At 37.8% G+C, this 13,387-nt stretch overlaps 1 protein-coding gene across 4 annotated transcripts in view; it reads right to left on the bottom strand.

The window, feature by feature from the left end:
- Nucleotides 1-12,475, bottom strand: part of LOC121925217 (nebulin related anchoring protein) — a 77,854-nt gene extending 65,379 nt beyond the window's left edge. The window contains exons 1-7 of one of the 4 annotated variants that reach the window (XM_042457069.1): nt 12,457-12,475; nt 10,059-10,151; nt 9,589-9,683; nt 6,743-6,830; nt 2,794-2,898; nt 1,057-1,149; nt 368-475 (exon numbers count right to left, since the gene is read on the bottom strand). In XM_042457069.1, the coding sequence (XP_042313003.1) occupies nt 368-475; nt 1,057-1,149; nt 2,794-2,898; nt 6,743-6,830; nt 9,589-9,683; nt 10,059-10,130 (561 nt within the window). In that variant the 5' untranslated portion in view covers nt 10,131-10,151; nt 12,457-12,475. Of the gene's footprint in view, nt 1-367; nt 476-1,056; nt 1,150-2,793; nt 2,899-6,742; nt 6,831-9,588; nt 9,684-10,058; nt 10,295-12,456 lie in introns of those variants that run through there. The other 3 variants (XM_042457068.1, XM_042457071.1, XM_042457070.1) reach the window with 3 other exon arrangements.
- Nucleotides 12,476-13,387: the final 912 nt, after the last annotated feature.

Below are 13,387 nucleotides of genomic sequence, written 5' to 3'. Positions count from 1 at the left end.
ATCAGGCCTATATAATCATTTCTTCATATCATCAGTATTTTTGGTTGTGAAGCATAAAAAGTAACCCTGAGATATGTTTCTCTTTCCTGTTTTCTAGTAGCCCTATTTTGGTTCAACACCTGTCAAAACTCAGCCATGAGACTGCTCTTAGCATATAGGATGCTCAAACTAGCAGTGGCTGGCAGATTCCATGTCAGTGGAACAGTGAATGAATTCACTATTAAACATTAAAGGAGCTGTCCAAGGTGCTGAACCTATTACACTTTTAAAGAGAAATTCGCATGCCTACTGACATGGAAACTACCTATGATTACAACTTGTGCTCAAAAGATGATGACGATAATGATGGCTGCCACAAAGAACTCACATTACTGGATAACTGAGTTGCCTTCTTGGCCATCTGATAAGCTGGAGTGATCAAAGCAGGAAAGCTTCCCTTCCCCTTCTGCTGCTCACCCTCCTCTGTATATTTCACCTAGGAAAAAAAGTATGCAAGCAGAGGTCACTCCCCTTTTAGGCCATGTGAGGACCAAGGCCAAAGGCCATAATACATTTTCTATATTTTGGCTGTACAATAAAGGTGTCATCCCCCCTCCCGATTTTGGATTTTCTTGCATTTTGCTGTATAGATAACATGGCTACCTCTGAATATGTTTCCTCAAGGAAGTTCCAGAAATAACCTCTCTTTGTATCCTTCCCTGCTTTAGTCATTTGTACCCTAAATAACCTCTCCTGAGGGTAGGGTGAGATGAAGCATAAAAGGATGTTGAATAAGGAAAGAATTGTCCAAAAACAGACATGAGATTTGCAGTTTTCAAGGATTATCTCATGTCCCACAATCCCATCAAGCCCTTCCCAAATTGTGAAGGACAGGCCATGACACTCTGCAAAGCCTCTCTGTAGGTATAATCTTATAGCTGCTAGGGGAAGGAAGGGACAGGAAACTTTCTTTCCATGTGTTTCCTTAAACTAGCATACAGTATATTCAAGCCCAAGCCAATGTGTATATCCATATGATTTTCTACCACAAACAGACCTCTTATAAAATGCACTTACATCACGAAGAGTGTTTTGTGCTTGAGCCACTCTCACCATCTCAGAGTCTGAATACCAGGATTTGCCTTCTTCATATAATTCATGGTAGGCTTTCTAAAGATAGCACATTGTATGGTGAGTTATGGACATAATGATAAAAATTATGGATTTCATATTTCTAAAAATATGGGAGTTAGGTCTTTAACTAGGTGGCATTCATAACATTATAGCTTGATGTAACGATATTGCTTTTTCTGCCTATCCGACACCACTCCTGTGGATTTTCTCTACACTTCTGAAGTGCATGTGTAAGTTCAAAAGATGTTTCTGTGGAAAATGTCCAATGAGTCCCTTCATTTTGGTATCTACATGCTACTCATGAAATTCTGGCCTCTAGTCCCAATACTGAAATGTGGAAAGGTAATTTTTCCAAAGTCAGCTAAACACAGAGACATGTACTGACACCTTTTATTTCAGTTGAATACTTACATTCTAATTAATTTGATTCTGATCAAGCTGTCAGGTTTTAGGGCCAATTTAGGGCCACCTGAGTAAAGTGGACATTCACTGAATGGGAATGTAGTGAATCAACACTTAAATAAATTTCACTGATTCAGTGGACTAACCATTGGATTTAGTCAGGACTAGTAAATGGTTTTAAACCTGTGAAGGCTTAATCCTTAATCCACCAAACGTCCCAGTTTAGCAGAGACAGATCCAATTAATTCTGTTTGGCCCACTTTTTCAACTGCTTTTACTATGTCTCATTTTCTCTCTTCTGTTCCCATTTTGCTCCCTACTTAAATTACTCCCATTTGAGTTTCATGTTCAAAAGAATTTGCACTCAATTAATTCAGTGGGGAGGGGGGAAGAAAGGGTGAAATTATGCAGTAGGTTCAGGCAAAAGCAAACTACTGCAGCGTCACCTAGCTTCCGTGTTCTTTCTGATTAATAATTTGTATCATTTTGACCATGCATGTCCTGGTTTTCATCTGTGAAATATTTTGAGGATATGGTGTGGCCAGTCTATCAAAGGAATGTAATATGATTGAAGGATAGTTAAATATTTAATTTTTTGATGGCACATAAGAACAGCTGGAATTTCTTACTTTAGTAACTGCACTGCTTTTTTAGTGGTCCGTAATCCTTAGATGTCAGTCCAACTTCTGGTGGGTTGCTAAATCATTTTACTCTGAAAATAGTGAGGTCACTAACATACCAAGCAAATTTTATGATTGACCAGGGGCTTTATCTCCTTCTCTTCAGTATTTTTAGCATAAGATGAAGACAATTTCTTTCTTTCTCTTGTTTTTCTTTATAGAGCTGTAAATATCTAGCAAATAAATATCTAGCTAAGAAACACTGAAGAGAAATTAGGGCAGACATGATGACAGAAATCAGTGCCTTGGTCACAGGCAAATGGGTGAAGGACTGCAAAAGGATATGTGGGGATATATATCATCTAAGATTTTACATGAAGGCATACCAATATCTCAATCAAAGCGTAAAAAGCATTCTCTTGGCATCATTCTCAAAAAAACAAATGGTTTTACACTGAAAGAGCATTCTGGATCAGCTCACACTGTATCTGAGGAGTCAGAATAATTGGGAATGCATGGTAAAAGCCAAATGAGAACAGTATGGATTGTTTGTATGATTTAAATAAAGATGCAGTGAGATATAAATTAAGAGTTCACAAAAAGAAAATCATAGGCTGGGTGTTCACAAGTACACATGTTCTTGGTGCAAGTCTCTCACCTGATTATTAAACTGTTGCATTTTATGTTCAGCTTCGATATCTTTGGATTTCACATCCCAGTGAAAAACAGATTTGAACTTTTCGCCCTCTTCTCGATATTTTACCTATACAAACCCCAAAAAGAAGAAAAACTCCAGTACTAAAAGCACTGTACACTATATACAAGTTAAGGCTATTTTTCAAAGGATAATTGTAGTGTACTCTCAATGAATATTGAGCCACTGACATTAGAAAGTACATATTTAATGATTTGGATATCTTTTTTTTTTTAAGTCAGGTTTGGGGAGATGTTATGTTGAAATTTATTTCAGAATATTGAGTGCCTATCTTCATATCTAAGGGTGGATCTACACTACTAAAAAACAACAACCTGTATTCACCTCAGTTCCATTGTTGTTGGAACACATGATGTATAGTATAACCTTTTTCGCAGTGAAAGCACTTGTTTTAAACTCACTTTTTACTCTCCAGTTTCTCAGGAGGAAAAAATGCGTCCTGCTGGTGTGGCATTGGGAGGGGAGTAGTTGGGGAGTGGGGAAAATTGGTGGGTGGCATCCTCCATCCAGCAAATGTTTCATCTTGGGGTTTTTTGTTTGGTTTTGTTGTTGTTTGTTTGTTTTTGTTTTTTGCTCTTTTGCATTGCTTCCACCCAAGGAACAATTCTAGCCCCTGTTTTCCTACAGGCACAGATTCAAATCAAAAGTTTGTTTCCATCTCACATCAAAGTCTGGGTGTTGATTTCAGAAAGACACATAATCTCAGATACTTGGAGGGGGGAAACATTCCTAATCTAAGTCCCTTGTATACAAAATATGAATGAGAGAACTCATGAACCACTCTTTGGACTTCAGATTTCCTTGTGCAAATGAAAGAATCCAGGCATGTTTAGGTGACAAAGAGAGGCAAAAGTGACCTTTGATTTTTCTAGCACACATGCAGAGGCACACATACTGGAAGTAACAAGATCTCCTATTGCAGCCATCAAACAGAAATAGAAATTGTTGCTAATCCCAAACTCATTCTATACTAGATCTGACACATGTAGTTCAAAAAGGAATATACCTGTTGTAGTTGTTATAGCTTCAGCCAAAAAAACCTCAGTGTTGGTTTTTTTTTAAGTATTTGAGAAATTATCAAAAGTTTTCATGTTAAAGTACAACAGAAATAACGTTAGTAAAGACATGAGGACAAGACTTCCCACAATTCATGGAAAATAGAAAGCAAAATAATATTTAAAAATACAATAATCATATCCAGTTCTAATCATTCTTCAGGACTCATCATTCAATGCACAATTACCTAGGAGTAATGTCACTAAATACAGATGCTTTCTGACTTCACATGCGTAGGATTTCCTTTGTCTACTTAGAAAACTGGGATGGCATATAAAATGGAAATCCAGAAAGATGGAAAGATGTAGCTGGCAGCAAAGTTACCATTTTTGAAAGTATAGAAGTATTTCAGACAATTTCTTGGAGCTTTAAAGTGGGGGTAAATTCTAGTGGCCCCCTGACATTTCACCAGATTTACTCAGCGTAACCATGTAAAATGAACTTGACTATATTTTTTTTAGAAACTCAGATCCAAGTGCTAGGTTCATCAGAGGTTTAAAAAGTCTTTTTTTGTTTAGCGAACCTGGGTTCAGATTCTAATGAATCTGCAGACACTCTGTGGTTTGGTGTCAAAGACTTGACAGTTTCAGATGAGTTTTCCTTTGAGTTTTCTGGTTCATTTGAAATGAAAATTCAAAGGAGGACTTGGACTGTGAAACAAAGCTACAGAAAACGTTTGCATGAACTCCTTCCAGTGAACTTAATATACTTCCCACACCCCAGATCAGCATCCCTCGCAATTTTTTGGTGCAGAAAGATGTGGATTTTCTGTTATATTAGCTGAGGGAGCCACTAAGAGGTCTTTTGATACTTATTTAGGCAAGACTTTTTAAAACGCATGATCTGAATGTTTTTTAAATGAATAGAAAATAAGGCTGAAGTTCAACTTGGATTTTTCAATATTGTAACATAAGTAATAATCTCTCAGCTCCAACCATTCCTTAACACTTGCAGGTATAAAGATCCAAATAGTGTGTCTATGTTCAGAAGAGCACTACTACTTGCTTTAATGTTGAGGATTGCTCTGAATGTATAGCCATTTTCTCTCTGTGTATAATTGTCCCCAGCACTGATATGGGAAGCACTGTGATGCTGCTTTGAATCAGATTGATATTGTTTTATCCCCTGAGTTTACAATACAGTTCCACCATGGAGCCCTGCCTGGAGATTTTCGAGCTTACTATTTGGGTTAGCACAGAATTTCAACTGGTTAAAGCCTGGAAATAGAAACTATGTAAATTCTGATGTGTTTGTCAGTAAATCCCTAGCTATTTCATCCTTGCACATGAGCATGAATAATTACAGTAGTTTTCTCCCCACTGCAAGAGAAAATAAATATCCCTTCATAGTATTCACACTGTGTTCGAACATCCCATCTTCATGTGACCAATAAAATGATTTTTTAAAAAAAATATATATGTTTTTTCTCTGCAAAATGATTTGTCTTCAACACTTTGAATACAAGCGGGAAATTATGCAAAATTCTTATTGGGCTATTTTTTTCTCTCTTCCCAACAGGCTTTTCCAAGCTGTTGGGAAACCCGTTTTTCAACCTGGGAACAAATAATTAAGAATGTCCTGTCCATCCCTGTACTTAAATGATGCAGAGCCGCCCTAATGTTAGGGGTAGGATTAGAATTAGAGTACTAGAAAACAGAAGAATATGGACCATGTGGATTGCCTGACACATCTGCATCTGACACCATGTGGCTTGCCTGACATTTCTGCATCTGCACTACAGAAATAATCCAGTCTGACACGACTAACTATCATAGCTCAATGCTAGGGAATTCTGGGAAATTGTTGTGGCACTAGAGCTCTCCCATAAAGGAGGCTAAATGTCTCCCAAAACTACAATTCCCAGATTTCCACAGCACTTTGCCAAGGCAGTTAAACTCGTATCAAACTGAATTATTTCTGCAGTGTGGCCCCAGCCTAAATTAACCCACTGCCTTCATGGGTAATAGAAGATGCTGTCCTATTGCCAAAACAACTGCCACTCCAGCTAGCTTCTGAAATGCATGAAATGCAGAGGGGTCATCTTGTCATTTGCCACAGGCAACAAAATGTCTTTATGTGCATCTTGGGCTTTCACATAATATCTGTGTTATCCAAATTGCCCTTTTCTCTTTAACAACCTTCAAAAAGAAATATGCTGAAGCAAAATTAGGAGCCATAGTGGTGCAGTGGTTAAATGCCAATACTGCAGCCGCTCACTCATCCACAAGGTTGTGAGTTCAATCCCAGCCAGGGGCTCAGGGTCAACTCAGCCTTGCATCCTTGTGTAGGTCGCTAAAATAAATACCTAGCTTGTCGGGGGCAATTAGCTTACACATTGTAAACCGCTTAAGGAGTGCTTAAGTGCACTGATAAGCAGTATAGAAATGTATTTGCTATTGCTATTATTAAAAAATGAAGACTCATCTTCATGAAAATCATGAACACCCAACGCTACAAAAGGGCAGGGCTTAGTGATTAGATTTTTTTGGGACCACTCGATTTCTGAAATTCTTCGATAGTTTGATCTCTGGTTCTGATCATGTACATGGCTATAGGAATCGTTGCCCTCACTGTAAAAGGATTAGTGTGCTTAATTGTGCATATAACTATTTCAAGTAGGGCATAGAGTTATTAGGAATGAAACTGGTAAAAGATGGTGCCTAGATAATAGCAAAAGGGTGAAACAGTAGGTTTGAAAAATTCTACCTAGCCATGAAAAAATGTAGGTCCAAGAGGGACTGAGATGGCCTTTAATTACAGTAGTCTCAAAAGAAAATGGCTATTATGTTATTGTTACAGATGAATATAAAACACATTGATTCTTAAAAGATCTTACCTCACTTATAGCTTCAGACTGCTTTTTCGCATTTATATTTATTGGTGTCTCGAAAACACTTGTGAATGTATTGTTTTTTGGATTATGTCTATAAAAGAAAGTAGGATCAGTGTTAGAGTAATTTAATAAAAAACACTCAAAATCACTCTTCCATATATATTTAACAAAATCATTTTTTTAGAAACACTAAATTGACATTCTGAATAAAAACCTTACAGTTTTTAATTAAATTTTTATTTTGAGTAATTGTCTACATAAACAGTAAATAAACTTTAACAATCATCCTGGTAGTATTAGAATTCAAAGACATGACCATCTTAATGTGGAATATCAGTATGCAAAGGGATCTTGTAGCACCTTTGAGACTAACTAACAGAAAGAAGTTGTAGCATAAGCTTCTATACATTAGTCTACTTCCTTAAATGCATGTGATTTCAATAACAAAAGAAAATAATGATATTGACATACAGAAGATGTATTTAAAAGGAACTGATTATGGCACCTTTTAAAAAAAAATTCTCGATAACTTGAAGAGACTATGGGGGGATACAGATGGGCAGCTCCATGCTGCCTGTCTTTACTCCCCATCAGCGCCATGCAAACCATACCACATGGCACCAACGCACTCCCTAAAAAGAAGCTGCCTAGAGCGGCTTCTTTTTAGAAGCGCCATAATGGCACTTGCATGCCTTGACGACAATGCAACCGGCAAGCACCATTTGGGTGTGAGGATGCCCACACATTTTTGTGTGGGCAGGGCCGTGGCAAGATGGCGCATGGGAGCCGTTAGTAGGTCTGGGCACATATGGACTGAGCCCTAAAATCGCCCCCAACACGGCGCTTTGCACCAGTCTGTATCGGGCCTATATTTTCTTATTTTTCCCCATTTTATCAACTATGCATATATTAACTCTTAATCATTTATAATAGCTAGCACTGAAAATGCAGAAACCATTACTTCAGATTTTGACTATTAAAAATGTAGAAAAACTAAAGTGGTCCAATTTTTTTTTAAGGGATTGGCCTCACAAAAACAATTTGGACAATATCTGAAACCCATTGCCCACCCAGCTGCCATAGCCAAATACTGGGTGCCCATCTTGGGGCCAGGAACAAATTTTTTCATGCCAATAGAAGATTATAGAGATGGTGTGGTGTTGTTGTTTTTTTTAAACTTAACTAGGGTGAAACACATTGATGCATAGATACAGTGTCTCTGGCTGCATCTGCAGTGCAGAAATAACCCAGTTTTACAGCACTTTAACTGGCATGGCTTAATGCTAGGGAATTCTGGAAACTGTAATTTGTAGTGGCAGCCGAAGTCTCTAGCAGAGAAGGTTAAATGTCTCACAAAACTACAATTCCCAGAATTCCACAGCAGAGAGCCATGGCAGTTAAACTGGTGTCACACTGGATTAATTCTGCAGTCCAGATGCAGCCTCTGTCAATATTCTTTTGTTACTGTAAGTGTATACTTTTGTTGTGTATCTGCAATACCCTATTGGTGTGTGTATTGGGTGCTCTCATCTATAACACTACATTACTATTATCATGGACTACTGTAGAATACAATTGCTACTCAGCTGTCACAGCTTCATAAGATTACCAAGCAGGTACAATAAGAGAAACAAATTAAGGGCTAGAAATTAGCAAACTGAACTACTCAGAAGACCAGGCAACAATTGGGGTGGATTAACCAGGCCTAATCTGCCAATCCCACTTAAACTGGCAACTGCAGTTGGGTAGTACAGCAAGTAACTACCAATGTCAAACACAGGCAGTTGTTTTTTCAGAGCTATAGCATTGGTTTAAGATGTGAGAAAGCCAGGTAAATCCCCTCCAATTTCCAACTATATGGCTTTGGAAGGGTAGGATTAAGCATGATTAAGAATACCCATAAATAGGGTCTCCATGGTTTTATTTTAAATCTGAATAGCTGCCACAGAAGGGGGTGATTCATACTGGTGCTGAGACACAGAATATATTCACCCTCTTACTCATGTTATCATCTGATGAACCAAATTCAAGAAGCTGCTAATTAATTCATATGCACATATGTACTGTAAATGCCACAATTGGAATATGATCGCCAGTATAATGTAGTGGTTTGAGCACTGGACTATGACTCTGGAAACCAGGGTTCAATAGTGTTGGTACCATTCTAGAGGATGGTATTCAAAAACCAGGCCGCCACAGCAAAGAAAGCCCTTGCCCATATCTTCAAACAGTTGTTCCCACTAATGAAAAACAGAGGGTGGATTAGCAGACCTCATTCCTCAGGAAAGTATATACTGGGAGTAATACTGTCTTACGTATCAAGCTCCCAAGCCATATAGAACTTTGCATGTCATCACAAGCCCACAAAAACTCTACAACTATTTGGGAATCGCTTGGCCTTGCTGTTATTGGACTTCAACTCACAGCAAACTCTGGCCAGGATATGTACTGGTGAACATCATCTGGAAAGACATATAATTCCTACCCATGCTGTACCTCATGGAAGCTAATCTCACAATCCCAGAGTCATTTTTGTTTGCTTACTTGTTCACTTGTATGGCAAAGTTTGGAAAGGATATTGTTTTGAACCACACATTAGGAATATGCCAGCAAACACAGATATTGCTTCTAGTAAGCTCATAACTCTAGAAGTTCCTATAACTCTGTACTCTTTTTGAAAAGGGCAAGAAAACAATGTGAACAGTAAAAACAGTTTAACTAGCATTGAGGAAATAATGACAGCAATCATCTGGACATGTCATTATCAGAATTCAGTCCAGTCAGATCCTGATAAAGAATTTTATAGCCATAATAATATTTGTTAGTTATAAGACCAAAGACATACTTACGCTTGACAGTAAGGCCTTTTTTGGTGGCTGACAAAGTTATTTACGGTTAACATCATCTTACAGTCCTCACAGTGAAAGCAGGCTTTGTGCCACGTCTGGAAATAGCAAGGACAAGAATACAGTGAAAGTTGCTTCTGTGTCAGATTTCATTAGTCTGCTTTTTAAAAAACTACAAGTGATTATTCTTGGCAGTTCAATAAATAACTATATCAAAAAGCAGATGCCAATGATCTATTTCTCTCATGTAACCTTTAAGAGATATAAAATGTTCTGCCAAATAACAAGATCAACAAAGTTCAGTTTTGACATCCAAGTCAACCAACATTTATAAAGATTAGGATAGTTTAAGATATTTTCAATTTATTTCAATTGATATAGATACTATTTATCTATTCAAAGAGCACTAATGGGTATATTATATCAGGGTTGTTGTTTTTTTTCCCATTATGTCCAAGAACAAAAATACTGACCTGATCAATACAGTTAATCTTCTCTGCAGGATAAACCCCATAGCCACATCTGGCACAAGCCTGAATATTCATCTTGAAATTATTCGAGAGATTCTTTAAACAAAAAAATCAAAATTTCAGAAGATACAATAATACAAAAAAGAAAATGCTTTGCTTTGTAAGAAACACACTCCAATCTGCCTACAGTTCAGCCCTGCTGCTTCCCTGTTGCTGTGCTTGTTTCAAACTCAGCTGTTGTCTGGTTTTTAAAGCTGCCACTTACTAAGAGGGGTTATTTTGGCAACTGTGTAAGAGTTCATGGGAGGGAAAGCAACAGGAGAATTCAGTGATACCTTTCTCTAAATAGAAGAGTGAACTCACAGAGAAACATCATGGTCATATGAGTGAGAGCTTCTAATTGTTAATATTTACACTATGGCGTTTGAGGCTTAGTTACCAGAACTTCAAGACAAACTTCTAAATATATGTTGCTTCATCTTCAGAATATTATTTATTAGCTGACAGTCACTATTAAGGAAAGAAGAACAATAATAGAATCATAGAGTTGGAAGGGGCCCTGGTTAGTGCAGGATCTCCAGCTAGAGCATAGCTGTCCAGCCTCTTATTGAAGACATCCAGAGAAGGAGACCCCACCATCTGTCTAGGCAATTGGTTCCATTGCCAAATCAATCTCACTGGCAAGAAGTTCCTTCTAATGATCCATCAAAATCTACCCTCCTGTAAATTAAAAACATTAGACCTAGTTCTACACTCTGATGCAGCAAAGAACAAGCCTTCACCATCCTCTCGATGGTTACCCTTGAGGTATTAAGGGTTTGATTATGTCACACCTTAGTCATCTCTTCACTAGCTGAACATGCCCAGCTCCTTCAACCTCTACTGATATATTTTGTTTTCCTTACTTCTTATCAACTTTGCCCTTCTCTGAACTTGCTCCAACCTGTCTATATCTTTCTTAAAATGAGGTGCCCAGAACTGTACACAGTACTCTAGATAAGGCCAGACCAACACAGAATACAGTATAGAGAGACAGTTATTTCCAACAACTTGGAAACCATGGTTCTATTAATGTAGGCTCAGATAGTATTTCCCTTCTTTGCTGCAGCAATGCACTGGTGCCTTATGTTTAACTAATGATCAACAATAATCTCAAGGTCCCTTTCACTTGTGGTACTGCTGAGCCAAGCATTCCCCCATCCTGTAGCTGTGCTATAGGTTTTTGTGGCCTAAATGTAGAATTTTGCATTTTCCTGTTTGTAGAAATGGCAGATTTTTTTTTAATATCTTGGGGAATGTGGGCCCTTCCTACTTACAGAAATGTGCGCATCGGGTAATTTATGAATGAGGGTGGTGTTAATCTTAGAAATATGTGCATAGCTAAATTAACTGAAATCAATTCTTTCATTTCATATTTAAGTAGAACATATACTGTACTTGTTAATAGCTATTTCTTGATTGTCAACCATGACTGTCATGATTTTTGACTGTCCCTTATTGCTGTTTCGAAAACCTGACAATACTATTCTGAAGTCAGCATGCCACCATTTCTGGGGTGTATTGAAAGAGATTATCTGTATGGCAGAAGGAATCTAGTGAATTCTGAATACAATGCCCATTCCTTCAGAATATGACTTCAGAAAGAGAAGACTATCCATTGTTATACAGATTAGGAACCAAGCGTAAGAGGACAAAGGAGCTTCAACCTCTCTTCCCCCCCCACACACACCCCGCTACTGCAGAACACCAAGAGCATCGCTTCATTTTTTGTCCTTAGGACATGCAAGATTCTGGAGGCAGTTTTGGGCAGACAATTGTGAGTGTAAGTGGAAGATAGGAAGGACACTACAGTGAGGTTGAATGAATAAAACCACCCTCTAAATAAAACAATGGAGGAGAGATTATGTGAAATACTCTCAGAGTACAGCGGGTCCTTGATATCAGCTGGGGTTTAGCTCCAGAATCCCCTGTGGATACCAAAATCCATGGATGCTCAAGTCCAATTAAATACAATGTCCTAGTAAAATGGTATCCCATATTTTTTTTTAAAAATGGCAAAATCAAGGTTTGCTTTTTTGGAATTTATATATTTTTGAATATTTTAAAACGTGGATGTTTGAATCCATGGATAAAGAATTCATGGATATGGAGGGCTGACTGTACAAGCTTTAAGACTAGAGAGTGATGAGCTGAATTCCATTCCAGGACTATATCAGACTTAAGAGATTTCTACTCTCTTGTTAATGCTGGTTAACTGATTCTTTGGACTCTGCTCCTATTTTTGTTTGCAGACTCAATAAGTTGTAATTACTTTCTTTTTACAATAATTAAGGTATGTCTATTTTACATTAAAACCAGAAATTTAACAAACATTTGCTCCATTTTAAGATGTAGGGCTTACATGCGAATCCAAGTTCCTTTGCCGTCAATCACCTTGCATCTTTGCAATAATATTTATAATTCTGAAAGTGTGGCCTCACCAAATGGTTAGAGAAAGAACTAGACATTCTTCAAGTGCTGGCTCTTGCTATTTTCCAAGCATCTTGCTGCCTCATACTTTTGTGAAGTGTTTTGACACAATTATGAGGAGTATTAGCAAAGCGTCTCCTGTAGTCCAAGCCTGTGGCTTGTAGCATTTGAGTCTATTTTTAAAAAGATAAATAAAAGTAACCATTTTTGCTACATTTTATCTACTATTGACAAACAGGAAAGTTAAAAAAAACCTTTTTTTTAACCATGTAATGATAATGACAATAAAGTACAGGCCTCCCTCAGTAAACCAAGCAGAGGTATTCCCAGGTGTTACTTCTTTAACAGAAAATTATGGTTCCAGTGGCAGAAATAACAAGGGAAGAGTAGAAATAGGTTCCTATCCTACACAACAACAACAAAGAAAAGCAGTTCAACCTGTTTCAGTGAACTTTTTATTCATAACTAACAATATGCATGTGTAAACAGAAACAACCTGGCAAGTAAACCTTCCTTGAATAAACAAAACTCATTGAATACTTGGCGGCTTCTTTCAAAACGCATCCAGGCATTTTCTTTCACTGTCCTGCACTTCTCTTATGTTTTCCATTTTGGTGGCTAAATTTGCAGATCTGGCCCCCTTTAAAAACACACATACACACATGCTGCAGGTAGCTGGAGACACAGACTAATCTGGTTTTCCCCATTGTTTTTGTTTTGCTGTCCATTCATGTTCAGCAAGGGATCCTGCAACAGCTACTATTCATCTTGCCAGTAGTAGGCAGGCACACGGTACAGCTACAGTCCTAGGAGAAAGGTGGCACAGAAATGAAATAAATAATAAATACAGTCGTATATTAGCC

Source organism: Sceloporus undulatus, chromosome 3 (assembly GCF_019175285.1).
Source record: "Sceloporus undulatus isolate JIND9_A2432 ecotype Alabama chromosome 3, SceUnd_v1.1, whole genome shotgun sequence".
Taxonomy (NCBI): domain Eukaryota; kingdom Metazoa; phylum Chordata; class Lepidosauria; order Squamata; family Phrynosomatidae; genus Sceloporus; species Sceloporus undulatus.
The sequence above is the reverse complement of the archived record's forward strand: the minus strand, read 5'-3'. Positions and strand labels throughout refer to the sequence as shown.